At 30.5% G+C, this 26,503-nt stretch overlaps 13 protein-coding genes across 13 annotated transcripts; 6 read left to right on the top strand and 7 right to left on the bottom strand.

Annotated features, from left to right (window-relative positions):
• Positions 1 to 403: 403 nt before the first annotated feature.
• On the bottom strand, positions 404 to 3,916 carry BX663DRAFT_472324 (ABC transporter transmembrane region 2-domain-containing protein). The gene is made up of 17 exons (XM_051524171.1): positions 3,573 to 3,916; positions 3,392 to 3,485; positions 3,256 to 3,334; positions 3,097 to 3,177; positions 2,844 to 3,037; positions 2,695 to 2,780; positions 2,579 to 2,625; positions 2,329 to 2,513; positions 2,240 to 2,274; positions 2,112 to 2,174; positions 1,974 to 2,056; positions 1,707 to 1,907; positions 1,486 to 1,600; positions 1,123 to 1,415; positions 931 to 1,034; positions 806 to 874; positions 404 to 751 (listed from the first exon to the last, which is right to left on the bottom strand). The coding sequence occupies exons 1-17, from the start codon at positions 3,808 to 3,810 to the stop codon at positions 661 to 663; spliced, it is 2,058 nt and encodes a 685-aa protein (XP_051383394.1). The 5' UTR covers positions 3,811 to 3,916; the 3' UTR covers positions 404 to 660.
• A 423-nt stretch (positions 3,917 to 4,339) lies between these two features.
• BX663DRAFT_508504 (uncharacterized protein) lies at positions 4,340 to 4,685 on the bottom strand. The gene is made up of 2 exons (XM_051527493.1): positions 4,481 to 4,685; positions 4,340 to 4,413 (listed from the first exon to the last, which is right to left on the bottom strand). Exons 1-2 carry the CDS (start codon positions 4,660 to 4,662, stop codon positions 4,398 to 4,400), a joined length of 198 nt encoding a protein of 65 aa, XP_051383395.1. The 5' UTR covers positions 4,663 to 4,685; the 3' UTR covers positions 4,340 to 4,397.
• A 1,926-nt stretch (positions 4,686 to 6,611) lies between these two features.
• Positions 6,612 to 7,391, top strand: BX663DRAFT_551682 (uncharacterized protein; the record flags this gene model as incomplete). The annotated part of the gene is made up of 1 exon (XM_051531297.1): positions 6,612 to 7,391. One exon carries the CDS (start codon positions 6,612 to 6,614, stop codon positions 7,389 to 7,391), a length of 780 nt encoding a protein of 259 aa, XP_051383396.1.
• Positions 7,392 to 7,745: 354 nt separating this feature from the next.
• Positions 7,746 to 8,951, top strand: BX663DRAFT_508507 (uncharacterized protein). The gene has a single exon (XM_051527494.1). The coding sequence runs from the start codon at positions 8,197 to 8,199 to the stop codon at positions 8,794 to 8,796; it is 600 nt and encodes a 199-aa protein (XP_051383397.1). The 5' UTR covers positions 7,746 to 8,196; the 3' UTR covers positions 8,797 to 8,951.
• A 751-nt stretch (positions 8,952 to 9,702) lies between these two features.
• BX663DRAFT_560911 (uncharacterized protein) lies at positions 9,703 to 11,143 on the top strand (the record flags this gene model as incomplete). The annotated part of the gene is made up of 3 exons (XM_051531910.1): positions 9,703 to 9,716; positions 9,740 to 9,939; positions 10,032 to 11,143. 3 exons carry the CDS (start codon positions 9,703 to 9,705, stop codon positions 11,141 to 11,143), a joined length of 1,326 nt encoding a protein of 441 aa, XP_051383398.1.
• A 452-nt stretch (positions 11,144 to 11,595) lies between these two features.
• On the bottom strand, positions 11,596 to 11,805 carry BX663DRAFT_434110 (uncharacterized protein; the record flags this gene model as incomplete). The annotated part of the gene is made up of 1 exon (XM_051523045.1): positions 11,596 to 11,805. A coding segment is annotated over one exon (210 nt), but the record flags the coding sequence as incomplete, so codon positions are not given.
• Positions 11,806 to 12,455: 650 nt separating this feature from the next.
• BX663DRAFT_434122 (uncharacterized protein) lies at positions 12,456 to 12,924 on the bottom strand (the record flags this gene model as incomplete). The annotated part of the gene is made up of 2 exons (XM_051523047.1): positions 12,456 to 12,746; positions 12,823 to 12,924. The coding sequence occupies 2 exons, from the start codon at positions 12,922 to 12,924 to the stop codon at positions 12,456 to 12,458; spliced, it is 393 nt and encodes a 130-aa protein (XP_051383400.1).
• A 1,696-nt stretch (positions 12,925 to 14,620) lies between these two features.
• On the bottom strand, positions 14,621 to 15,457 carry BX663DRAFT_508520 (uncharacterized protein). The gene is made up of 3 exons (XM_051527495.1): positions 15,383 to 15,457; positions 14,954 to 15,361; positions 14,621 to 14,901 (listed from the first exon to the last, which is right to left on the bottom strand). The coding sequence occupies exons 2-3, from the start codon at positions 15,016 to 15,018 to the stop codon at positions 14,700 to 14,702; spliced, it is 267 nt and encodes an 88-aa protein (XP_051383401.1). The 5' UTR covers positions 15,019 to 15,361; positions 15,383 to 15,457; the 3' UTR covers positions 14,621 to 14,699.
• BX663DRAFT_560913 (uncharacterized protein) lies at positions 15,321 to 17,430 on the bottom strand (the record flags this gene model as incomplete). The annotated part of the gene is made up of 2 exons (XM_051531911.1): positions 16,865 to 17,430; positions 15,321 to 15,509 (listed from the first exon to the last, which is right to left on the bottom strand). The coding sequence occupies exons 1-2, from the start codon at positions 17,021 to 17,023 to the stop codon at positions 15,321 to 15,323; spliced, it is 348 nt and encodes a 115-aa protein (XP_051383402.1). The 5' UTR covers positions 17,024 to 17,430.
• Positions 17,431 to 17,870: 440 nt separating this feature from the next.
• Positions 17,871 to 19,049, top strand: BX663DRAFT_551687 (uncharacterized protein; the record flags this gene model as incomplete). Its single annotated transcript, XM_051531298.1, has 3 exons — positions 17,871 to 17,943; positions 18,021 to 18,077; positions 18,166 to 19,049. The coding sequence occupies 3 exons, from the start codon at positions 17,871 to 17,873 to the stop codon at positions 19,047 to 19,049; spliced, it is 1,014 nt and encodes a 337-aa protein (XP_051383403.1).
• A 1,567-nt stretch (positions 19,050 to 20,616) lies between these two features.
• BX663DRAFT_508529 (DHHC palmitoyltransferase-domain-containing protein) lies at positions 20,617 to 22,976 on the bottom strand. Its single transcript, XM_051527496.1, has 6 exons — positions 22,003 to 22,976; positions 21,831 to 21,939; positions 21,544 to 21,736; positions 21,166 to 21,473; positions 20,979 to 21,091; positions 20,617 to 20,917 (listed from the first exon to the last, which is right to left on the bottom strand). Exons 1-6 carry the CDS (start codon positions 22,647 to 22,649, stop codon positions 20,866 to 20,868), a joined length of 1,422 nt encoding a protein of 473 aa, XP_051383404.1. The 5' UTR covers positions 22,650 to 22,976; the 3' UTR covers positions 20,617 to 20,865.
• Positions 22,977 to 24,401: 1,425 nt separating this feature from the next.
• On the top strand, positions 24,402 to 26,276 carry BX663DRAFT_453995 (concanavalin A-like lectin/glucanase domain-containing protein). The gene is made up of 5 exons (XM_051523809.1): positions 24,402 to 25,165; positions 25,310 to 25,499; positions 25,554 to 25,769; positions 25,818 to 25,890; positions 25,959 to 26,276. Exons 1-5 carry the CDS (start codon positions 24,877 to 24,879, stop codon positions 26,040 to 26,042), a joined length of 852 nt encoding a protein of 283 aa, XP_051383405.1. The 5' UTR covers positions 24,402 to 24,876; the 3' UTR covers positions 26,043 to 26,276.
• Positions 24,423 to 24,702, top strand: BX663DRAFT_551690 (uncharacterized protein; the record flags this gene model as incomplete). The annotated part of the gene is made up of 2 exons (XM_051531299.1): positions 24,423 to 24,490; positions 24,549 to 24,702. 2 exons carry the CDS (start codon positions 24,423 to 24,425, stop codon positions 24,700 to 24,702), a joined length of 222 nt encoding a protein of 73 aa, XP_051383406.1.
• Positions 26,277 to 26,503: the final 227 nt, after the last annotated feature.

Consider the following 26,503-nt stretch of genomic DNA (forward strand, 5'->3'; position numbering starts at 1 on the left):
TTTCTTCTTCTTCCTTTAGCAAAGAGTAACTCTATTCATTCTAGCTTTAGGGGGGAAGAGGGGAATATTCCTTGTTGTTGTTGTTGTTGCCTTTTTTTTTTCTTTCTTTTTTCCTTTATGCCAAGAGTTTAAAAAATGATTTAATCATTATGGCTTGAAATTAAATATAGGATTTATAAGTACTTGTTTTTATTATGATAATTTCATGAAGCTATAAAAAAAAAAAAAAAAAAAAAAAAAAAAAAAAAAAAAAAAAGTTGTACAACTTAAGCTAGTAATTATAGTAGAATGATGCTGCACGTTTAAAATATGTATTTTATTTATTAAGGCAATTTAAACCCAATGAACACACTGATAAACTATATATTAAAATTGACCGGGGAAATTTCTTTTTTTTTTTTTTATATGTATATAAATATAGAAAAAACTCCCCCCTTAATGGTCTCAAGAGAAAGGAGATCTAGATATCAGAATGGATTTAATAATAAAACTGTCGGTTTATGATTGCTGAAGGCAGCAGGCAGTACATCCTGAGATATTCAATGACGTGAATCTATATGGGATATCAAATACAAAAATATATATGTATATAGTTATAAAAAAAGGATATTTTTTTTATTAACGAATCATCTTATATCTATATATAAAGAACAAAGACCTTTAATAGTCTTCGTTGTCTTCCAGCTTGGGCTGAGGTTTGGATTTGCCGTGACCAAAACCAAAAGCAGAGTTAATATCCTCTGGATCCATTCTATTATGAAAATGTGAGTCTTTAAACATATACCCTCGTTATAATTTATTTTACTCTCTAAATTCATAATGTCCTTCACCATCAAAGCGTAAAAGGAATTCATGATGGCGAAACAAGGATGTTCTATAATAGATAACAATAAGAAAACATGTTTTCATATGTGTATATTTATACTCTACCTATGTGATACTGTGAATAAGGTAATGCCTTCTTTACGAGCATGCTCATACATGATTGCTTCAATATCTACACTGACTGCACTAGTACACTCATCAAGAATAGCCTATAAGCATTCATATTTAGTATCCTTTTTTTTTAAAAAAAAAATATATATTTTTATACATATATTTATATAAATACATATTACTTACAAATTGGGGTTTATGATAAAATAATCTAGCCATTGCAACTCTTTGTTTCTCTCCTCCTGACAAAACATCTGCCCAATCTTGAACTGTATCCCATCCTCCTTCACGTTCAACCAGATAACCTAAATGAACTGTATCTAAAAGTTTCATCAAAGTAGGATCGTCATATCCTTTCTTTAATGCTTCAGCCTGAGTATCAGGATAAATAACTTGATCTCTAAATGTACCCAAAGGAAGATACGGTTTTTGAGGGACATAAAATAATTTATGAGGTTCAGGCTTCGTTAAATTACCACCTTATAATTTAAAACAAAATCGTGATTAGTAGAGTATAACAATTTTTTTTTTTAGATGCACTTTCTTTACCAAATAATGGCCATAAATCACCCAAAATACGGAATAAGGAACTTTTACCACATCCATTAGGCCCTGATATTAAACAATTCATGCCTGTACTCACTTTGAATGAAAGATCTTTAAGCTATTTCATTTTATAAATAGACAGAAAGAAAGAAAGAAAAAAAAATTTTTTTTTTAATATAGGGCATCCTTCATATTTCATATATATATATATATACAACACATACCAAGATATCATTGTTAGGTGTAACAATAGGTACTTTATCAAAGATAATGACTCCATCACGAACTAATACTTTTCCATTTGTATTATTTGTATCAATAATTTTACTCTTTGGACCATCATTTTCATTCGTAGATGTCATTGTGCGTTTATATTTTCCTTGATTTACATCAACTAATACATCAAATAACTCTGCTACACGAGACTATACGTATATTAGTTAGTCTCTATAAAGTAAGTATTCTATCTATCTATTATTTTTTCTATTTACAGTATAACCAGCAAAACGAGTTAAATCACGACCAGTTAAAATAAGTCTACCAACGGCTTGAGATAAATTAATCAAATAACTAGCTATCAAAGAAAAGACGATGAGAATAAGCTTATTTCTCTTAAAAGAAAAGCTTACAATTTCTAGAATAATCTTCCATTAAAGTAGTAGGGTCATTATCATAGCCCATATGCTTCGTTGCTTAAGGAAGAAGAAGAAAAAAAAATAAGAATAATACACATAAATACATAATCAAGTTGTATTACCATAACGACGATCAAATACAGGTCTTGCCAATAAACTAATAAAATATTTAAATATCTATTTCCAATAGACACACATGATTTCTACTTACTAATATGCAGTCATTGTAGCACAATATTTAACAAGAACAGAATCAAAAATACCATTTAGGAATCGAAGTGTATATACTTTACGTACATGATTTGAAATCTTTTGAAAAGTATTATTCACCACTTCCTTTTCTCTTTCACCTCCACGATAAAAGGCAATTTCCTCTGAATGAGTTATAATACGGGACTATTAAAAGAAGGGATTATTTATTTACTTGAATAAAGCATCATACCATCATTCTATATACTTACATGAGTAAAACGAAAATCACCTTCTAACTTTTGTTCAATAGCAGTGTCTAATGTAATGTGAAAAGGACATGGTTAATTATTTAACCTATATCAAAAAAAGATAAAACTTGACTTACATCGACCAAATGGAGGAGAGAATGCACGAAGTAAAACGCCAGATAAGATAAAGTAAGCAATCATGAAGAAAGGAGCCTCATTACCACTAATTAACTAGGATTATTAATCCAGCATAAATAACATACACTATTAGGTAATACTACTTTACATCGCTTCACCTAATTTATAAGCAAATAAAAAAATATCCACGACAGGTTTTGCAATATCTGAATAAAGATGAGACAAATTCTCAGAAAATTTATCAATATCTTGTGTTAATAATTGATCTGCATTCTGAAGTCTATTATCAAGATTTGAGATTTTATAAAATGTAATTCCATCCAGATATTGATTATGAGCATGCTAAATAGAGTTGAAATTTTAATATAAACTAATTTGTAAATAAAATATATAAAATTTACCTTTGTTAAACGCTCACGAAAACTAAGTGCAAGTGCATTAATTGTTAATTTTAATGAATTATTAACAATACTCATAGGCCACTTTTAAAAGCGAAAAATAAGCAAAGCAAAAGCAAAAATGAATACTCGTTTATGTTTCTATTATTTACTTTCTTTTACCATCATTAAACCAAATTCCACAATAGCTAATGCAATGAAACGCTTTTTATCTCTTGATACAATAGACTTTACTACGGAGCTATATTACACATAGATTAATTCTCTTTTGCATCTTTCATTCTCCTTTCTCTTTTACCCATTAAACCCAGAAAACCAAATATCCAACCAGGTACGAGCAATAAGTACAGTAGCAAGTATGAACAATAATCCTGATTCCTTTGAGAATAGGCCTTTTTGTTGTTGTTATAGGTGCAAAGAGAGAATAGTAGTTGTTAAATATTATTATACATGTATATTATATTATTATGTTCTTCTACCTGGTATACAAATAGGTAATAACTTTTTCATTTGCTGGATGAATTCCTTATTGACACCTACTTTCCTTCTATTTTTTACTTGTTGTTGTTGACTTTGTCGTTGTTTACTATTCTCAGCAACTATATTTGATTTAAACTGTTTTCTTGCTTTATGAATAGCATAAATTAGTGAAATAATTAATAACCCAGATAAGGGCTTCTTTGTTCCTTGTGTTAATCTTGAAAATGCGTTTGCCATTGTTAAACTATTCTAATTAAAGGAAACAAAAAAAAAAGGGAAATAATATAAATATATATATATTTTTTTTTATTGTAGGGAAAAAAAAAAGAAAAAGGGGTGGAATATTATAATGTGTGAAAGTATGATTATTGATTTGTAATTGTATTATTATTTCTTGATCAATTAGGCTCAGAGATGCTTTATTCTCCGATAAAGAAGGGAACTTTTTGTAATCAAATTTCTCCCTGCTTATTATCTATACCCTTCATCCTTTTCACCGACAAATCTTGGTTATCTTTATTTTCTATAGAACCAAGTGTGCTCATCGATTATTTCTCTCTCTTTCTTTTTTTGCTTACATTTAATTAAAGTTTTTTTTTTTTTTTTGGTTTAATAAATTTGAATTCTGGGGTAATTTTATTCCTTGTTTTCAAAACTTTCATATTCCGTATGGTGTGTGTGTATGCTTTTTTTTTTTCTGTTAAATTTAAACACAAAATTGATGGCCGGAAAATAAAATTATCCATCTTTATTGCATTGATTTATCCTAGATTGAAAGTTATTATTCAAAAACAAACAAATAGACAAAAAAAAAAGGAAGGCGATTATAAATATGAACAAGTAAGCATGCTCTATCAAGCAGCTCTTGTTAAAAGAAGGGAAAATAATAGCATACGCCATTTCTTAGGATGATAGGATACATAGTAGTAGGCTAGCTGTGGAATCAATCAGAGGCTTGCGGAGAATATAAAGGTTGATTGTATGAAAACATATGGAGAATAAAGGAAAGAGGATTATCAACTGTAAAAAGCATAAATATGTAAAGAAGCACTCCAATAGTATATATATATATATATATTGTTTGGTCATTATGGGATATAGGTAGTCTGAGGATAGGATCTAGAGAGAGAGAGAGAGAGAGAGAGAGAGAGAGAGAGTTAAAGCTGATTAAAGCATCCTCTTAACATTGACAAAAATTATTGAACCAGCTATTTTAAAAACTTATAATGATATAGTCTTAGAGTGGTAAGAAGATAAACAGAGTAGATTAGGGTTAGGGTGTAATGACGAAATAGATGCTTATCGATACATTCACTTATAGAAACATACGACTTGGTACATGTTGGCTTATCTAAAGACAACCAATCAAAATGAAAAGGAAACAATAGAGTGATAATAGCTGTTACTCCCTCTATTTCTTCTTCTATTGTTATAAGGATAGAATCATTTGGATACCATAAAAAACAAGACTTTCTTTATAATGTCAAGTATGACTAAAGGCATTGGAATCCATTTGAAAAGGGAACAAAAAAAAAGTGTTAGTCTATCAGATAAAATATAAAATCATTTTTATTTCATATTATATTTTGTCAAGATCTTATTTCTATTAATATCACTTGCAAAGAAAAAAAAAAAAGTCCCTCATATAAATAACTCTCTTCATTTCTTCTATGTTATTTTTTTTTCTGATACAATATTTAATATTATTAGTTCTTGAATTGAATTATACGACGTTTTCATAGACTTGTCCTTTGTATTTTTATATTCTCTTTCTTTATCTTTATGTCGCTCAATACGATACTGACTTTGGTGACAATACGCTATCTGTAAGTAGGTTATATCACTATTTTCTTGCTTTATTCTTCTCTTATTAACGTATGTTTGTCTTCTTTTCTCTAGTTTTAATCTCATTGAAAGCCCTGATAATCTTCCCTCCCTTTTTCTCTCTCTCACTTACAAGAGCATATAACAGCTGTTCATACCATTACTTAATTGTTAACCCAATTACTCCTATAGAACAGTAACGTGGTAGAGTTGAACTGGATTCAGAAAGAGCACAGTACAACAAACAAGAAAAAAGTGGGATGGTGTACTATTTTTGGTAAAAGACAAAAGTATTTCTTTTGCTTTGATGAAGTTTCTCTGGTGAAATGATTTTAAGAATATTTATCTATTTTAAATAATGATGGAAATGACATGACGATCCTAATAGATTAACATTATACTTTTTTCTTTCCCATTAAGTCTAAGCTAATAACTCTTGTTCCAATCGATCCTTTATATTAATTCTTTTTTCTTTTTTTATCCATTTCACTTGATAATAAAGAGGAAAGGAGTCATTTTTCATCCTCTGCTATTATAATACATAGAGTTGGTTCAAATAAAACTCGTCAAATACTATTCCCTAGATTGATTATTCTAGCACCTTCAAAAGTTTCGAAAGTATGACAGAATTTACTTTTTTTTTAAAAAAAAAAAAAAAAAAATGTCGATCTGTATGTTGTATAAGTTAGTTTTAGAGTGTTAAATAAAGGGCGATCAGCTTTAGTTACCTTATTTCGTTATTTGCCGAGTTGTAAGGGAAACAACATCATTTGATGTCAAATCATAACAATAATGCAGTGCTAAAGAAATAGGAGAACTGTATGCTATCAAATGAAGTTATATCTCGAGATTTTAAGCTGTCTTTTTTTTTCTCCTTCTATCCTCGTTTCTTCCTTCCTCCTCATCCCTTCGCACTCCCCCTTTTTTTGGAATTTTTCTTCCTTTTCTTCACCTCTCCCCTCCACCCTCCCCCCTTACTTTTTTCTTTTCTTTTTTTTTTCTTATATTAGAGCTTTTAGTAAATTCCGAATCTTGTTCTAAACTAATCTACTCTAACAAGTAACTTTAATTCTTTACTTGTTATTTTTTTTTATTTCTGATTTGTATATATAAAAGTAAAAGTTTTTTATCTTCTCTTTCTCTCTTCTCTCCTCTTTCCCTTTCTTTTCTTTTAATTACATTTATAAAATTAACTTAATCTAACAAAATAAAATATGCGTTTCACTGCTCTTTCCTTTGGTTTAACCGCTTCTACCATGTTGCTGTTTACTTCTACTACTATGGCATCGCCTATTCATGGAGTTGAAGACCTGTCATTACCTGATGGAAGCTCTGGTGTTACTGGAGGTGCTGTAGAGGGTGTCGTCGGTAGTGATTCAATTGTGAACGATGGAATCTCTAAAATTACTCAAGTCACAGATGGTGGTATTGGAGATACACTTGGTGGCCTTGGCGATCATACGCTCGTCTCAGGCGCATTGGACCACTCCCCCATCGATGCAGGAAGAGAAATTGCAAGTCATATCGTTAGCGATTCACCTTTAAAGCGTAGAGGTTTAATCAAGATGCTTCAACGTCGTGTTAATACTCAAATTACAACAGAGAGTATCATGACCCCTGCTGCTGGTGCTGTAAAGGCGGCTGATGCTGCTGCCAAAAAGGCTACTGAAGCTGTCGGTGTGGCTCCTGGTGGTGAAGATGAAGAAGAAGAAGACGAGGAAGAGCCCGATGAGGAAGAAGCTGATGAACCAGGCCTTAAGCGTCGTTCGGATGAAGAGGATGAAGATGAAGAAGATGAAGATGAAGGTGGTAGTGGTAAATCAAAGAAAGTTGCTAAACGTGCAACTGCTGCTGATAAAACTTCTTCTAATGTGGGTCATGATGAAGAAGAAGAAGATGAAGAGGAAGCTGATGAAGAAGAAGCTGATGAAGAAGAAGTTGATGAAGAAGAAGCCGACGAACCTGGTGATGCTGCTCCTGCTAAGCACCCTTAAATAAATGCCATTTTTATTCTTTCGTATAATATAAAGTAAAATAAAATCAAGTGTATTTCAGTTTTTATAAATTTATAAAAAAAAAATAATTATAATAACCTATTTCTCTTGCTAAAAGATTTACCTTCATATAACGATATAAAGTATAATCTATTGAGAGAATATGTTAAATACATACATATACATATATATAGTTAGCTTTGTTGTATATTTGTTGGCTTATCGTATGTAAACATAACTCCATCTAATAGATGCAAGCTTGAAAACTTTTCCTTAAGAAGAAGGAGAATAGAAACAGTACAAACAATTATTGATCTACAGGGCACATGAAAGACAAATTGAACAAGATTTTTTTTTTTTTTGGCAAGTCAGATCCCTTTTGTCTTTTGTTTTTTCTTTAATCCCACAACCATAAGCATTTTTTTTTTTTAATATGAATAGTGTTGAAGTATTTCTATAGTATAAACTTTTTTTTTTACATGTTTTTCGTTTTAAATTTAATCTTTATTCAACACACATTATGATGTATACAAAAGAACACTACTCCTTTATCATAAAATAAAACTTGAAAAAACTTGGACTTCAACACTCATATTCGTTAAAAACAAAAATTCTTCTAAATTTCTTTTTGTATCCCTCCTTTTAACACAATTACCCCTTTAGTATATCTAGTGTCGTTATTTTGTATGTTGGTTTACTATAAGAAGTTTATATAAATGTTTAGATATTTGTCTTTTCTTTTTTTTTATACTATATCGTTTTTCTTTATTCAAAAAGTGCTAATTCTATTTAACAATTCATCAATATGCATTTTACTACTTGTATCCTATACTCTTTTCTATTCGCTTTATCCTTGACTCTCTTAGTTCATGCGACTACAACTAAAACCTTTCTTGAAAGTCTCCAAATGAATAATAAAAATAATGATGATAAAGATCTTTTAAGAAGAATGAATGAAGATACTGGTTTTTCTTTTACAGCAGAAAAGAGATCATTAAGAACACGCAGTAGAATAGCACGCACTATGAAGCGCAATGGATCTCTGTTACCTGATATTGTATTCCCCTCAATCACAACTCAAAAGCCTCAGGCAGCAGCTCCACAACAACAACAACAACAAGCTGTATCCTATTATCCATATTCTCTTGTCACCCCACAGTATCAAACGTATCCTTCTTCTGCTAATACGGCTCTGTATTATTCACCTCCAGCTAATGCTAATAATAACCCTTCTCCTCCAATAACACAAAATTCAGTACCTTCATATGTGGCTCCTCTTACTTCTGCGAAAAACAAGAAAAAAAAGGAGGAGGAGGAGGATGATGATGATGAAGAGGAGGAAGATGAAGATGAAGAGGATGAAGAGGATTATGATGCAGATGATTTAGTAACTCGTCGTCGTTAGTCCTTCATTATTTGTTTCCTTCATCTCACTATCCTCTAGTTACACAACATTCATTATAATAACAATAATAGTAATAAAAATAACAGACTTTGTACTTTATGTCATGTATCGTATAATAGGACTGCTTATATCAACAATTTTTTTTTTTTTTTTTTTTTTTTTTTTTTTTTTTTTTTTTTGCATAAACACTCTTTGTAGAGAACGATAAAGCTATACAATTTTCATAATCTTAAATATATGCATATATACCTGCTATAAGGTACTCTATACTCCTATATTTTGATTCATAATTGGTTTTGATAAATCATAGAGCTTAAATACCAATATTGAACCGAGATTAAAGATGAATCCTTTTATTTCTTTCTTCTTCTTCTTTAACTTCACGGTTCAAAATGCGCTTGATTATTATCATTTTTATTTGAATTCTAGAGATCTTAGTTTACTCGAATACATTGAGAAAAAAAATATATATTAGTTCTTACTTTAAAATGCATTTAATATAAATTTATTTGAAATAAATACCATCATGGTTCTTCTCAAAAAAAAAATAGAGAACTAGACAATACCTATTCTTATTAGTTCTTTTTATTTAAAAAAAAAATAAATAAATAAATAAATCGAGTTTAAGACCATTGAAATGTGTAGCTAGAATTATCATGAAAGTGAAACAAAAAAAAAAAGGCTTTTTTTTTGTGCATAAAATACTTTAGTAGTCACGACTAATTATTAAATTAAAAAAAAAAAAAAAATATTTTAAACTTCAAATTCCTACATGAAGCATATTTAATTTTGCTTGTAGTGATCATGTTAAGGTAGTGATTCCAATAATAAATTTCATGATGAGTTTGTGCGTGCGTGTGTGTGCGTGTGTGTGTGCGTATTTGTTTTTTTCTTTGTTATTTCAAAATGGTTAACGCTTCGTAATATATTCATATTACATAAGTGAATCTCTTCAATCTTGGAATCAAGATCCTTGGTCCCTTTTAGAGGATAGTAACGCCACAAATATGGAAATCTCGCTTGACATTCAGCCTTTTTTGAATTCTACACATGCTGCATTAATTCAATTCCAAGATTTATTTGGTCGAAATGAATTCGATTTTACCGGAAATTCTTTATATTATGATGAGCTAACAACTTTTGGTAATAAAATATATCCAAATTTTCGCTGTCAATATATAGCTAAAAAAAAATCTTCCCCTCCCCTCCAATTTGTTTTTTTTTTCTTAACATAGTTCCAAGTTATACACCAGAAATAGTTGAGACAGTTGAACCTTCTAGTTTAGTAAATCAAAATTATGTTGTCGAAAATTTGTTAAATACAGATATGCTATCACTAAAAAGACGACCAAGTAGTAGTAGTAGTAGTAGTGGTAGCACTAAATCAAATTTATCTATATCTTCTTATTCATCCTCTTCTTCAGAAGAAGAAGAAGAACATACATTTTCGACATTAAATAACAGTGATGAATCCAATATATGTAGTAATAACGATAGTGATTCAGAAGAACCTACAACTTTATCGTCTTATAATCATCGACGTCAGATAGAAGAGATGATTCTTGAGAAAATTACCAATCAGCTTGATCCAGAAAAGCTGCCTGGTATCTTGACAATTATTTCTACAAAACAAGAAGAAGAAGAAGACATGGATGAGGTAGAGATTGATTTAGCTCGATTGGAATATGATCAACTTTGTCGTATACTGTCTTATATCGATGCATGTTTACTAGAAAAAGAAGAAGAAGGAAGAGGAGGCGAAGGACTACCTAATAAAGCACATTCTTCTGTAGCACCTAAAAAAGAAAAGGCAAGTGAAACGATGAAGCGACGACAAACAAAACAACAGCAAGTTAAACAAGGTAATAATCGTCGTCGTCGCCGTCGTCGTAAATCCATTGTTGAATTAGGACATGTAGTTGACGGTTCTTCTACTACTCCGCTTTCTTCTTCTCATGGACCTATTTCTATGTCAGCACTTACAGAAACAAACAAGAAAATAAAAAGGACAATGCAACAAAAACGAAAAAAGAATATAACAAAAAGAAACAAGAATAAAAGGAAAACAACCCTACATAAACGAAGGTTATCAGAAGATGACATGCTACAACCTTCTTTTGATGTAGATAATGAAGAAGAAGAAGAAGAAAAGAGTTGGAATGGAGGCAATGGAATTGTTATCTTTAGTGACGAAAAAATGGATTTTAGAGTTACTCAAAATAAGACGATTGTACATCAAGAAAGAAAGCCACTTGTACAGCAGAAAACAGAAGATAGCATTAAACAGTATAATAATGCGGAAGAAGAAGAAGAAGAAGATGATGAAATTATTGATATCATAATGTAAAAAAAGAATTGTATTATTTATGTGTATAATAAAACCTATGTCTATTACATAACAGCACAATTCTTTATATTTTAAAAGAGACTGTACTATTGGATATATTTTCTTTCTCTCTCCTTTTTTTTTTTTTTTTTTTTTTTTTTTTTTTTTTTTTTGATTTAAACAAGCAGGTCTCGAATAAACTTTTTGTAGATGTGGTAACTAATGTCTACTAAATACTATATCGATATATCTCGAAGTTTTTTTTTTTTATTTTTTTTTTTTATGGCCAAGTGGGCACAGTGAATTTTTCATCTGCGATTTTGCCCGAGCCAGTTCGAGTAGTATATATAAGAAAGAAAAAACCTCTTAAGAGACAAGAGGGAAAATGAAAAAAGTCTAAAAGTTGATAGTAAAAAAAAAAAAAAAAAAAAAAAAAGGAAAAATTCAGCAATTGTGCAGGAGTATGAACACTGTTAGTTGAGCAACCAATTCACGAGAGAAGCACCAGTATCAGTGGGAGGGTCAGGAGGGAGTTTTTCATGGAAAATATGATCCATCTCATGTATTATTGTACAAACTGTTGGCCATCGAATCGTCCAAGGAGCAGCAAGGTGTGCGGTTGATGGTTTTTTAGTAGGCAAAAGATTCAGTAAGAAAGAGAGAGGATCTTCGATCGACGTCGGTTTGCTGCAAAACACAGTTTTTTAACCTAAAATGAGACGATTGCAAAAAAGTTTTGAGACGAGTGCATAAAATTTATAGACATGAGAAAAGTTTTATTGGACGAATTTCATTTTCAGTGGAGACTATTGCGAGATGTAGCAGCTTCGCTTTTTAAAAGCTCCAAACTAGTTTAGGGAATAAAGCCACCAGATTTGAATCCTAGAAATAGCCCCAAGTCTAAAAAGCAGCCTTGGGTTAGATTACAAGAGCAATTGGTGTATTTATCTTTTAGTTTTGTGCTATTGCGACTGCTCCTCTACCAGGCATAAAATCCACAAGAGAGAGTGGGGATTTTTTTCGTTTCTGAACTCATGTTTTTACACTCATTTCATTTTGCAATTAAGTTTTACCACATCTATGAATCTAGAGTGCAACTTCTCTAGCTACTCAAATGAGCTCAAAAATAAATAATGAGTAATACAAAAGCATTTTAAGCTAGAACAGAGAAAGTGTATATGAATAGAAAGAAAAATCCATTATTTTGTTTGAACTTAATACGCACCTTGCACTTTTATGATTCAGCAATAGTTTTTATTTATATTAATAATATTATATGATGAAGTTAATGAATTATTTGAATTACACATCAAACAAATGAATAAAAATAACTTTATTCCTCAATGAAGCTCTCCCAATCATTGGCGGTCAAAGAGCCTTCATCATTATTATCCAAATTTTTAATTTGTCGATCAATGCACTTCGTTATGCGACGTTCTTGCTCTTTAAGCTCTAATTCATCACTGGTATTTGATTCATACGAGCATTCTGAACCAGGTGAATCTTCTCGAAAGAAGAGGTTACTATTGGTAACACCAATTGGAGCGGCCAGATACTCCACAGCATCTTTCAAACATGTTTCAAATATAATCTCGAGCTTCTTCAGATTAATGGCGATATTCCTCTAATTATAGACCAATAAAAGTTAGATCATGTTACCACAAACATAGTATATTAAATCTTACTTGTAAGGAAAGCACAGTAAGAAGATAATGGGCAGCTTGTGGCAGGTGATTAAAGGGAGAGGTGGGGATCGAAGCATTGGCCTTTTGGTAATGAATGATGTCACCAATTTCAGTCATCTTCGATCCGTATATTGTTAGTGTCAGTCCATGAAATTGCGCACTTAATACCTCGATATGATTTATGTTGGACTTGTAAGGGATGATTGATTTCAGGTATACAGTGACTTACAAAAGTGTGGCAATGTTTCAGAATTTTAGGTAATTTATGCAAATCGGCAATAACAAATCGTCTATTTATTAAGTAAAGTACTATATAGTATATACTGGCAGAAAGACAGAAGTCACCTCTTTTTGATGATACTTATAGCATATATTCATTATATAATGTTTTTCTTTGAAAAAATAATCTTAAAAGTTATGTGTATAAAGATTTAATGCAAATAGTTTATTGAAAAATGAAATGAATAACGTACCTTTTATGTTTAGTACTTGATAGCACCACCTTTTGCTTTAATTACTGCTTCAACACATCTCGGCATACTTTCTATGTGTTTTAAGCATAGTTTGGCTGTAACTTTATGGTACCAAACATCAGCAACTCGCTCCCATAACTCATCCATGTTTTTTAGTGGCCTATCATAGGCAGCAAGCTTGCACTTCAAATAAAACCAAAGGTTTTCAATTGGATTTAGATCAGGTGAGTATGATGGCCATTCAAGGACATTTATTTTATTTCTTTTGAACCAATTTCTTGTATATTTGGATGTATGCTTTGGATCATTGTCTTGTTGAAGGATTACATCTTTCTTACAAAGGCCATAATCCGTGAGCGTCTCCATAAAGTCACCTTTTAATATTTCACAATATAATTGCGAGTCCATCCCGCCTTCAATCTTGGCAATAAAACCAGGACCATGTTGCGTGAAACAACTCCATAACATTAAGCTTCCACCCCCACCTTTATACTTAAAGTTGACGTTATGATCTTTTAGAGGTTCACCCTTTTTAACCCATGTCCATTGCTTTCCATCTGAACCCAAACGATTGATTTTTGTTTCGTCACTAAAGACGACCTTTTTCCAATCCTCAACCGTCCAGTTTCTATGAGCTTTGGCCCATTTTAGACGATTTCGTCTATGCTCATTCGTCAAAGGTAATGCAGATTTCTTAATCTTCGAATCAAAGTCGGACGATTTTAGGAATTTGCGAATGGTTTGCGCGGAAATATCATACCCTTGACCATGTAAGTTCCGGGCAGCGTCCACTGCAGTGATAAAATGACCAGTATAAAAAGATCGCGAAATCAATCTTCCAAGTAATGGGCTAATCTTCTTTGGTCTACCTTCTTTTACGTTAATCGTAATTTGAATTTCTTTGGCAATTCTTCCAATTGTCCTAATTGGCACACCCATTACCTTCGAAATATCCCTATAAGACTCCTTAGCGTTAATTTTTGCTAAAATATCCATCTTTTTATCGTAAGGAATTGGTCTCATTCTAATGTATGTGATGATCTATGTGTTAATGGGAATGATGCACAAATGTTGTTCAGATTAGTAATGAATTTGAGAGGAAAATGATACTAAATAGGAAGTAAACCTTTTTATTCATTCAATAATAATGAAATATAATTTAAAATAAAAAAAAAAATAGATAAAGAAAAAAAAATTATTATGCAGCGAAATGGCTAAATCGTATAAAATGACATGATTGCTATTGAAATGAACATCCATGCATGTAAATGAGACTAAGAAGCTTTAAAAAGAATGTAAATTTTGTCAACTTTCCATTAAAAATACTTTTATTAATGTATCTTTATTCATTTATGTTGTGCATTAAGGAAAGCCAAAAATCATAAAACATTGCCACACTTTTGTGAGTCACTGTAATAGTCACTTTTCTCTGAGCTTGTTGCCTTTTTCAAAATCATTCTGTACGGCACCTGGAAAAGCGCTTTCGCACTTATCCTCGCACGTGAACATGTCTCCGTAGCCATGATTAAACAAGATTAAATCTACTTTGCAGTCTTTTTCCGTGTCATCAATCTTCTTCATCTTCTTTAGATACTTGGTTGTGGAGGCGTGACATTCAGATCTATTATTGAACATTTGTCAGTCTATTATCGTTGCATTTTTATACAACATACCGTTTGATGTTATAGTTTTTATCAAAAAGAAATGCAGAATCCAGCAAGTCACCATATAACTGCATCCGAAACCATGTTTCCTTATGATCATGATTGAGTAGCACCTCACTTTGCCATAGGGCAATACTATTAAAGATGGTATATCATAAAGGTTAAGGTTAGAATAAAACTTAGTGTGATAGTATATTTAATTCAACTTACGATTAAGAAGAAGAATTTTATTTAAAAAATTAAAAAATGACCAATGAGCAGATAGCATTTATATATGCTGTTTTGCCCTGGTCAGATCACTATGGAAAAAAAAGGAAAGAAAAACCCTTTTGGGATAAAAGGGAAAATGTTAAATTATATGTATAAGTGATGATAATTAATTATCAGAAATTCGTTTTTGTATTGAAAGAAGATGATTGACAAAGTGTTCACCAAGATGGTCAGAGGGTTCAGGGATTTGGGAGTGAGCTAGATAGTCCATCTCAAATAGAATTGCACATATAGAAGGCCAGCCTTTACGGCCATGATCGTATCGCTCTCCTCTGCCTGCTTGCTCTGCAGATGCCTAATGGCTAGACCAGATAAATTGTCTGTATGATAGAGTAATGTCCCAGTTGTTGTTTCCAAATGTGCCTTTACGGCTACGATCGTATCGCTCTCTTTGGTTACGATTCCTGCACTGATGCCTATTAGTCTTGTGAGATTGTCTATGATTTCTAAAGATGAAAATTGTCTTTTGTAGAAACTGCCAGTTGTCTTGTTTATTTTACCATTGTACTCTCATTACAAATGACTAACTGTAAATTTTATAATAGAGTTTTTGCAGTCAATGCATCTGTACGTCTTTGACAAATTTAACTATTCTTTATAGAGAATTTTTTAGGCTTCCTGCTGATCATGGCTCTGAAATTTATTTTCTTTGGTTTTACACTCTATTATAAGCTTCTTGCCTTAGCGTTATTAATACTTAAAAGCAATTCTCTTTTATTCAGCTCGATTTAATAAATATTTTACAAGTGTTAAGCATTTATTTAACTTGGTTTTCTGTTCTTGTCATTAAGATTCACAGACTTTTAATCTTCTAGTGATTTGATGATGTTTTACAATGAGCTTTAGAGTATCTTGTCTGATATATGGATACTTTTGGTCATTTGTTGAGTCAAATTTAGGAATGATGTTGTGTATATAATGATGTATTATATAATATCTTATAATATACAAATCAGAGTCATGAAGGACCGAATGATATTATAGTTATTAGTTATACACTTTATGCATACAATATTATTTGATTTCAGTTTATAAGACATTCTTGTGATGAGAAAAATAATATTATAATAAATACTAACTCTACGAAATAAAGGAGTTATTAATGATAAAGATATATGAATTATAGATTATACTTATTAGTTATATATACACATTATTATTATAATATTGTCTTAGATACTAATTTATAAATATAATCATATACTATCTATACACTATACAATATAATGACATTCATTCAAGTAGTATAGTAAGGAATGAATATAATACAAAGCATCTTCCCTATATCTTTCATAAGTATGAACATACAAGATTTCATTATTTGGTTTCAAGAAAAATAACTGGCTAGATCAAGCACCAATAATTTAATATTTATTAGAGTTAACTGAGATTAATTCTCAGTCAGGGCAAAGACTAGAAAGTTCAAACACAATAACTTAAATTATTCTATGGGAAAATATTCTTCTTTCAAGATATCTTCATTCTGTTCCTGTCGCGAAGTAACCCGTTGTCGACAAGATATAAATAAGGATCCATTTTGCACTCAACTTTTAAAAATCAGGTTTTTTATTTTAAATTTTGGATTGATAATAAAAGTTTTATACAAAGTCTTCACAGATTTATTCTGTCTTATTCTTTTGTTATCTTTACCTTATCAACAAATGGAAATATTGAAACTTTTGAGTTGGGTGTAGACATGGTTGCTATAATCCTCATGGGTGAGCAGGGTTGTATCAAGGATACAATTGTGTTTTTTCTGTCCAGCAGATCCAGAGAATTTGTGTCGAGAGATCTGGTTATTCCTTTCATGAAATTGGAATCTTAAACTATTTTCAAGTAGAAAAATGAACTCAGGAAGCTGATCTGATCTGCTTTTGGAGAACTGATCTATTCAGGTGCATAAAATCGTCCTGGATAGAAACTTAGTTTGAAGCCTTTTTGGGAACATCAAAATTCATATATGGGATTAAAGTTCAGTTCATCTTCTACTTGAAAATAGCCTTAGAGACTTTACTTGACAAAAAATTGGAATGGCGGTATCTAAGAAAATAATATAATTGGCCGGCACTCCAAGATATTCTTGATTGCAAATCACTGTATAGTTCACACCCGAATTTCTGATAGTTAATTATCATCACTTATACATATAATTTAACATTTTCCCTTTTATCCCAAAAGGGTTTTTCTTTCCTTTTTTTTTTCCATAGTGATCTGACCAGGGCAAAACAGCATATATAAATGCTATCTGCTCATTGGTCATTTTTCAATTTTTAAATAAAATTCTTCTTCTTAATCGTAAATGACATTCTTGGTTCCTTGAAATTCTATTACTTTATCAGTTACACAAATAAATGCAAAATATAAGTTTCATGAATAAGAAAAATCATTATTCTTCAAAACAATGTACGTATTAATTTATGTTCAGGGAAAATAAAAAAATAAAATAAAATAAAATAAAATAAAATAAAGGGTCTCATACAACAGCCCTTGTATTACATGAAAACTCTTTTACTTTTTGGAACAAATGATAAGTTTTGTAATAGTAAATCCTCACATACACATGTTATATTTGTATATGTATATAAAAGACAAGGAACACCAAGATATCGTTTCCTCTTTCTTTCTTTCCTTTATTTTTTTTTCTTATTAAAGAAAAATGTATTCTACTATATCACAGCCTTCTTCTACTTTAATTCCTCCATCTTCTTCATATCAAGTTCAAAGAAATGGTAATAATAATAATATATGTATTTGACTATACTTAATAAGATGTGTAACTTTTCTTTTGTTCTATTCATATTGTTAGGTCATCAAAATCATTTCAAGCCATCCAATTATTCTGATAACTCAGATATGTCTCCAAGTAAAGTAGAATAAAATGGAGAAAATAAAAAATAAAAAAGAAAAGGAAACTATTCTGTATTAATAATAATAATTTGCATTCACGTTAGATGCTATATTTATTCAATATCCTTCATTGATAACTAACAATCACCAAGGTATAATAAAAACAAAGGACAAGAGTAGCCGTATTCCTTTTGAACCCTTAGCCAACGAACAAAATAAACTTTTGAATCTTCCTTCTTCTTTATTCATGCATTCTCCTCGTTTTGTTAATATTAATAATACTAGTAAACCTATGATTCCAACAAAACGTGCAGCTCAAAATCGTGCAGCTCAACGTGCCTTTCGTCAACGCAAAGAACGTCATATAAAAGAACTAGAAGAAAAAGTAAAGCGAATGGATGAATGGAAAGTCGAGATTGAACAACTTCGTCAAAAAAATAAAGAATTAGAAAGACAAGTCCATAAACAACATCAACAACTCTATCATCAGCAGCTATTACAGCAATCCTACTACCAACAACACTATCATCATCACAAACAGCAATATAAGCCACTTACTCCTAAAGGTCGATATAAGGTAGCAGTATCAGATACGACTACTAAAGATCAAACTCAAGTATCAAAGAAACTAATAAGGAAATTAAAGGTGAAACATCAGCACAGTCTCATAAACGAAAAAGAGCAATTCTTATTCCACAATGCACATGACAATATAGATTCCTTATTCATGCTGGTCAATATGCGTTCACCTGAATATCAACAAAAGGAAAACAACGTAATAAACGATAATTTGAGTGTTGCTGCTGCTGCTGCTGCTGCTACTACTACTACTAATACTACTACTACTTCTTCTTACCTTCCTTCTCCTTTAACATTCTCTTCCATTGATTTCGATAAAAGTAATACACAAAGTCAAGAACAGATAATATGGCCATCTGAGATGATATTAGATGCGTCTGATATTAACTTGGATCCTATTTTATCTTAGTTTGAAGTGATGAATACTTTCTGTATAATAAGGATACCAAGACATAAATGAAGTCATTCGTTATTATATATATACACTGTAAATAAAGCCGTTTTTTTTTAAAGAAAAAAAATGAAATAGTTCTGTCTTACTTTAAAGAGAGAAGGGAGAAAAAAAAAGTACAGACTGATAAAGGATTCTCATACTTTTATTTATCATTGAAACCATTAGAATTCTATACTCTTTGAGTAGATGATGAAGAAAGGAACAAGGAGTAATTGAGCGTATTGTGGTTCTAATCCAATCAACAAAGCTTATTTTATTCGAGTTACACCTAATTGCAATGTCTTAGGTATCATAATAAACGAATAAAATTATTTCTCTCGTCATCTTTGTTTTTTCATTATTTGTTGTTACATAAAACAGAGTTCCGAGGCCTACACCAATGTCAATAGTATGCTGTTGTTGTTGTTTTTCAATGATCTCTGTCAACTGATCGCCTCGGATAGGGAGTTTTAACCAAACGAAATAACCAGCTTTTAGGTTTAATTTTAACTGAATATCCTAAAAGGGAATCATAATTCTTGAACTAGTCTCTATAGTTCCAATTATAGAGTCTATTACAATGTTTTAAATATTGAATATGAAGTGAATCATCTATAAGCATTTCATTCATTAATTTGACTTGCTATTTTAGCTTTTATTTAAACTTTGCATATAAATACATTTATACTTGAAAAAAAAAAAAAAAAAAAAAAAAAAACCTCCCACCAGACTTATATAGAGAAGAAGACGAACCACCTGATATAAATGATCCACTATGTACATAAAACAATACCTGCCTCCCCTTCCCTTCCCTTCCCTTTTTTTTTTCGTTTCCCAAGTTGTGTCATTTTTTCTTCGTTTTTTACTAGATAAAATAGACCCTGTGGGTTTTGCGTATGTAGGTACACAATAGAGAACAGAAGTCATGTCGTTAGTGCTGACAGGGGCTTCTTTTTTATTTCTATTATTATTTTGTATTAGGTAATTTTCGAGTCTATCTACATCAAGACCTGAAGAAGGTGAATCTGGTATCCTTATAAATTGATCTTTTGTACAACCTAAATCAAGGAAAAACTGAAATACTAAAAAAAAAAAAAAAAAAAAAAAAAAAAAAAGTAGGGTCTTGAAAATACACATGATGTGATCATGCTTATAAGGATAATATATGCTAAAGTGATAATGATGCACCTGGTGTGGCGTATAAGTGATGGCTTATTATTATATTCATTCTCATGTTAATAATTACATACTATAAGCTATTATACCTTGATACTGGTGAATTATATTCTTTTGTTTAAAGAAAAAAAATAATAATAATAATACACAGTAAGTATGTTTATTGTTGTATGAATGTATGTGTATTTGGCATACTTGTAATACATCATTAGCAGCATTAAACACCTTTTACGTTGCTTTTAAAAATAATTATGCAAGTAAAACTGTCAGTAGAAGGCTGTCCATTGAAAAAGTTAACTGATATTGAACAATAGTCTCTTAATTGAGGATAATATAATACAATATAGTATATTCATATATGTATATATATATGTCTAAAAAGAAAGAGTCGTTGATGCTTTTTTTTGTTTTTATTAATTGTCATACAGAAAGATTAATAAAATTAGGATAACTAATACATGCAACTATGTCTAGTAGTAATAAATTACAATAATAAATATATATAAAAATGATAGCTTGATAAAATAAAATGGGTTATTGTGCATGTGTATGTGTGGGGAAAGGATATAAGTTAAAGAAGAGAAGGTATATATTTATATATAAAGAAAATAGTAACTCAAGTAGCCGCTGCTGCAATGGGATCAGCATTTTTGCGTCTGCGCAAATAGCTAGAAAAAAAAAATAACAGCTACTTAATATAATGCATAAAAGAAGAAGTGTAAATTATACCTTTTTGGCTGAGGTTGACATAAGATATGGATCATATTTTTTAGCGGATTATTTTTACTATAAGGATTTACACTTAATTCCGGATACTTTGCCTTCATAATATCAGCTCGAATCTAATATATGTATATATATATATATATGAGATAATAACTATTATATATGTATGTATGTATGTATGTATGTATACCTGCTCATGTGTTGATATTCCACGAAAAACTAATGAACAATGATATACGCTAAGCCCTCCTACTAACCATAATAAAATAAAGCAATAAATAGCAAGTATAAAACTAACAGGTGCTCTAGAAAATACAGGTCCAAAGCTACTTAGTTGTCCTTCTTTTATGTTTCTCGCAATGAAGATGAGTTGATAAATAACAGAAGAAACAACAAAAATACACAATAAAGCAGATACAGTAATAAATGTGAAAAAAGATCTATAATTTCTTTTACCAATACAATTATTTAACCAAGCACAATGATGATCCTCAAACTCTAAATAATATGAAATCAATACATGTGCATTTATATAGATTGCAATACACTTTTTTATTTTATTTTTTACCAACACAATTATCACATTGTTTACAATGACTTGCTCGAGGAGGGCGATATATTCTACAAGTATCACAATACGTTAATGAATAACTTGTATTCTTTATCCAAACGACTTTAAGTGGCACTGATTGAATGGAAAATGAACTATTATTAGCTGTTGCCTTCTCTTCTATTATTGGGTGCAAATTACGAGGAATAATCTATTATGATATAAATATGAATATAAAAAAAAGAATTACTGAAGAACAGTGCTTTTTTTTTTTTTTTTTTTTTTTTTTTTTTTTTTTTTTTTACACCTGGATCTGTCCAAGAAGTTTTTAGCATAGATACTATAGCAAGAATAAAGAAATAGCCAAATAGAATAGGTACAACTGGATGAACATGCTTCCATAAATATGGGCAACTAAATAAATAAACATATAGTCATTCGAAATAGTCTATAATACTATATATATATGTGCATTACGTGAATATCATAAATAAAATGGCAGGTGTATTAAGCATTAATAATGCTACGATAAATGCTCGATAGTCTCTACTGGTTACTAATCGACCGCCTAAAAAAAATCTGGATTGTCCCTGAAATAACTGATAATTGCGGTAAGGTTTTTCTCGATGGTTTGATGGAAGATGATTAACAAAAATTGCTCCATGTTGTTGCTGTTGCTGCTGTTGCTGTTGCTGCTGTTGCTGCTGCTGTGATTGTTGTTCTATAACAAGACTATTTTTACTATTGTCATTTTTAGTGCTTAAGGTGTCTTGTGACTCATTATCTTTTATAGTTTTGAGACTATTACTGTCTTCTTTCGTAGTTGCTGTATTTAAATTTTCATTGTTATACTTGAGTTGATGAAGAATAGGTGCTGTACTCGCAAAACTAGTTACATTAGAATGTGAAGTTAGACCTGAAGATTTTGGAATGGGTCCATCGTCTTCGTTATGGACATTATGAAGGTTGAATGTCATGGGCGCTGATTCAAAATCATAATCTTCGAGTGTTTCTGGTTCTAAAGATGAATTGTTAATATGAAAGCTGGGTTGAAATATTGAAAACGAGGATGGTGGTGGTTCTTGTATGAGTTCAAATATTGAATGTCGTTTATGAACATCCATTTAATGAATAATAATATAAAAGATAGAGAGAAAGAGAGAGAAAGTGAGAAAGAGGGAAAAAGTAACGCAAAGAAATAAGGAGGATTACACATGTATATAAATACAATTAAACTTCAGTTTCTATCTTATTGCTGCAAAGACTTGTAATCTTTATCCTATGCAATTACTTCTTTACTCCTTATTTTTATTATTACACTACAAAGAGTACCCTTCCTTCCTTCCTTTTATCTGTATTCTTGTTTGGGGGATATATATTCCCTTCATGTATAGTAAATGCATACTTTATTGACTTTATAGGTATTTACTGTTGTTTTTATTTTATTTTTTAATAAATTTACGTATCACAATTTTTTATTCAAATTAAGTGCGGGTGTTTTAAATACTAAATTTGCGTAGACAATAAGTCCAATGAAGAGAAAAGGAGGAATTTATAAGCAATACTGGTAGAATATAAAGATGATAGTCCTTATCATGTCTTTCTCATATAGTAGCTTATATGGAGCTATTCAATATATTCGACACCATGCTTATTTGTGAATTTATTCGGATGGTCTATTCAACTATTATCATAAGATATACAAAGCAGAGTTTTCCATATTCGTTGATATAGACAAGACTGGATATCTTTGGACATATTGGATAAAGTAGATCTTCATTGGTATGTACAACTAGAATGAGCAAGGACTGGAATTTTTATTAGGCACATGTGGATTTGAAACATGAAGAAAAGGTTTGATATACCTAAATTTGAAGCATTTTTTTTAAAAAAAATGAAATCGAGCAAGGTCTGTAATTGTGTTCAATATAACAATATCTACTATGCTAAAAGATAATATAATGTTGACAACAAATAGATTGTATTACGTAATCATTTTCTATGGGTTGCATTTTCTATATTTAGTAACGCCTTGTTTGTTTAGTGTTATAGGGTTTAATTGCATATATTACAAAGTAAATGTAATCGCACTTTTCTCTGCTTAAATATGCACACACTTGCACAGTCAATAAAATCCCTAATTAAAGCTCGTGCGCCTTTATATACATATATATATATATATATATATTTTGGCGTATAGCCTTAACTTTTATTAGCTAATAGATAATATCTTTAACAAGTGTGTGCAGCTTTAAATAAAAATGATCGTTTATACATGACAATATGAATGGATATAGGCCTACCACAAGCTCAATTTAGTTTTCAATTTCTTGCTTTTTCTGGCAATGCATTACTTGGGAAAAAAAATCAACTTTACAAATTATCTCTTCTATTGAAAGCCTTGTATATATTTGCTCCAATTTCCTTTGTGGCAACTTAAATGCAAGACATTCTGCTCGTTATTCCAACTATTTATCTGTCGTAGTACAATAATGATCGATCCTATCCTTTAGTAACATATACCACAAATTAATTAAAGCCAATGTCCATGCTGTTATCTCGGATTGTTTAGCTTATTAGCTCTATCTCTTCTCTTTCCAATCCAAAAAAGTTACTCCTGATATGTGCATATGTACGCTTTATCTACTAGATGAATAATAAAAGATGTGTTTCAACTGACAAATTGCCTTTTCAGGTAATTTTTTTTTTTTTTTTTTTTTTTTTTTTTTTTGCTTACGTCGCCGTTAAACAAATAATACTGGGGTAAAGTATATAAGAAATGAGAGTATCGAGGATATATTGTACTTTTTTCTTTTTTTTTTAAAAAAAAACAAAAAAAAAATATTTATATATACAAGAATATATTTATTTATTTATTTTTTTTAAAAAAAAAGTAAATGGTCGTTTCTCACATTCAACCTGAACTTCATTACAAACTCATTTCTACTTCAAAATTAATTAGAACGTAAGTATACAAGCTGTGTGTTACCTATAACAATAACAATTAAAATGAAAACTATTAGAACTCCTACAATTGCAGTATGGGGAGTAGCAACGGCTACTGCTTTAACATTATTTGCTCTTGATGTTCCTTTGGTCAGGAAAGATGTATTAGGTAAATTACCTATGGTTGGACGTTATTTCCCTGCTAATGAAGTGCATACTGAAGAAGAATAAACTTTTTGTGCGTGTGTGTTGTTGTTATTGTTGTCGTTTTTAATTTCAGTTATTATTAATATTGTGTAAACAATGCATCCTTTTGCCTGTACATATATAAAATAAAAACCTATTCACGCTTTCCCTTCTTTTTTTTTCCTTTTCCTTTTGTTTAAAGGATATTACATATAAAGTATGATTATATTGTCTAAAAGCATTTTGGCATTATTTGTATTGATAAATTTGATTCAATGTGAAGCTGTTGACAAAAATGTGAATGTTGATAACACCTCTTCTCTTGATGAAGCTGTTATTGTATCTTCTGTTATCTATGCCCCAGTTCCAACAGATCAACTTTCTCTTTCATCTGTGCAGCCAGAAAGTGCTGAATTTATAGCAGCATCAAGTGAAGAACAAAAGCCTAAATGCCACAATTATCGTACCGATTTTGGAAAGAATGTGAGAGGCTGGGAAGTTGAAAATAGTATGCAAGATACATATGATATTAATCCAACAGGCGTTCAACTCAATTTAATGCCCCCAAGAGAATATATTCGTTTATATGATCAAAAGAGTGAGTTATATCTATTTATATATAAGAAGGACTCTATATAACTATGGCATATAGATTTACCTTATAATCAAATTGGAGGTAGAGGTCCTACGTTAAATGCAACAACGTACATGTTGTACGGAAAAGTCTCTGCTACTCTTCGGGCTGCATCAACAGGAGGGTCAGTCACTGCGTTTATCTTAATTGCAGATATAGGGGATGAAATCGATTTTGAATTTATAGGTGGCGATAACAAGCATGTTCAGTAAGTCTTGGACAGAATTACACTATTAAAATAATAGCTTATGTATCTATTTAGGACCAATTACTTTTGGGGGAAAACAATTGAATATACAGTGAATGGTGGTATACATGCAGTGGAAGGGGGCGATGTTGATAAAAGCTTTCACAAGTATACAATCGATTGGAGACCGGATAGAATTACTTGGCTTGTAGATGATATTATCATACGTACTAAAACTAAAGCTGAAACGTGTGACGGAACTGGTATCTGTAAATTTCCATCTCATCCAGCGTAAGTTTGTTAATTACAAATATGACTTCATATTAACAATTAAAATAGTCGTATACAAATTGGTTTATGGGATGGTAGTATTGAAACTGGTACAGCTGAATGGTCTAACGGTCCTATTGATGTACGTAAAAATAGATATAGTATACCATTTATCTCTTCTGTTTATTTAATCTTTATTTATCATAGCAGTGGTCAAAACCGCACTCAATTTCAGCCCAACTTAGAGATGTACAAGTTGAATGTGATCCAGCATTTAATCAAATAGTTACCTAATTCTTTTATATAGAAATGTTTATATATAATTATTACTATTTTTAAGAAAAGAAAGTTACGTATAAATAATATTAATAACAATAGTATGTATTGTTTTTTTTTTCTTTTCTAAAATAAAATAGGTCCTTATTTCTAAAGCAAATAAACTAAAACGATCATGTTCTTAACATGGTTGATGAAAAAAAAGGAGGGCAGTCCCAAAATATTTTTTTTTTTTTTTTTTTTTTTTTTTTTGATTAAAGTTAATTGATCTTGTAACTACATAATTCTTCTCATCTATCTTCATGTCTGTTGACTCTATGAGAACTGATTTTTAATTAACTTTCTGCATAAAAATAGTCTTATTTTTGATTCTGCTTTTGAATGTCGAAGAAGAACTAAGATACTCTTATGTGTTTTTTTTTTTTTTTGTTCAAAATCAGAAAATGAGAGGAATAGGTTGAATAAAACCATTTTCATAA

This window comes from Cokeromyces recurvatus (genome assembly GCF_025118155.1).
Source record: "Cokeromyces recurvatus strain NRRL 2243 chromosome Unknown BX663scaffold_11, whole genome shotgun sequence".
Classification (NCBI taxonomy): domain Eukaryota; kingdom Fungi; phylum Mucoromycota; class Mucoromycetes; order Mucorales; family Mucoraceae; genus Cokeromyces; species Cokeromyces recurvatus.

Excerpts from the sequence above, each read along its gene's own strand:
- BX663DRAFT_472324 (XM_051524171.1), bottom strand. The coding sequence starts at position 3,810 with ATGGCAAACGCATTTTCAAGATTAACACAAGGAACAAAGAAGCCCTTA. Across the intron at positions 3,335-3,391 it reads TGGTTTTCTGGGTTTAATGG|CTCCGTAGTAAAGTCTATTG; the intron begins GTAAAAGAGAAA and ends TGTGTAATATAG. Across the intron at positions 3,038-3,096 it reads TTCGTGAGCGTTTAACAAAG|CATGCTCATAATCAATATCT; the intron begins GTAAATTTTATA and ends AACTCTATTTAG.
- BX663DRAFT_508504 (XM_051527493.1), bottom strand. The coding sequence starts at position 4,662 with ATGACCAAACAATATATATATATATATATACTATTGGAGTGCTTCTTT.
- BX663DRAFT_508507 (XM_051527494.1), top strand. The coding sequence starts at position 8,197 with ATGCATTTTACTACTTGTATCCTATACTCTTTTCTATTCGCTTTATCC.
- BX663DRAFT_508520 (XM_051527495.1), bottom strand. The coding sequence starts at position 15,018 with ATGCAGTTATATGGTGACTTGCTGGATTCTGCATTTCTTTTTGATAAA. Across the intron at positions 14,902-14,953 it reads AAAAACTATAACATCAAACG|ATCTGAATGTCACGCCTCCA; the intron begins GTATGTTGTATA and ends GTTCAATAATAG.
- BX663DRAFT_508529 (XM_051527496.1), bottom strand. The coding sequence starts at position 22,649 with ATGGATGTTCATAAACGACATTCAATATTTGAACTCATACAAGAACCA. Across the intron at positions 21,940-22,002 it reads ATTTTATTTATGATATTCAC|TTGCCCATATTTATGGAAGC; the intron begins GTAATGCACATA and ends TTATTTATTTAG. Across the intron at positions 20,918-20,978 it reads TGTCAACCTCAGCCAAAAAG|CTATTTGCGCAGACGCAAAA; the intron begins GTATAATTTACA and ends TTTTTTTTCTAG.
- BX663DRAFT_453995 (XM_051523809.1), top strand. The coding sequence starts at position 24,877 with ATGATTATATTGTCTAAAAGCATTTTGGCATTATTTGTATTGATAAAT. Across the intron at positions 25,770-25,817 it reads AAATTTCCATCTCATCCAGC|TCGTATACAAATTGGTTTAT; the intron begins GTAAGTTTGTTA and ends CAATTAAAATAG. Across the intron at positions 25,891-25,958 it reads GGTCTAACGGTCCTATTGAT|TGGTCAAAACCGCACTCAAT; the intron begins GTACGTAAAAAT and ends TTATCATAGCAG.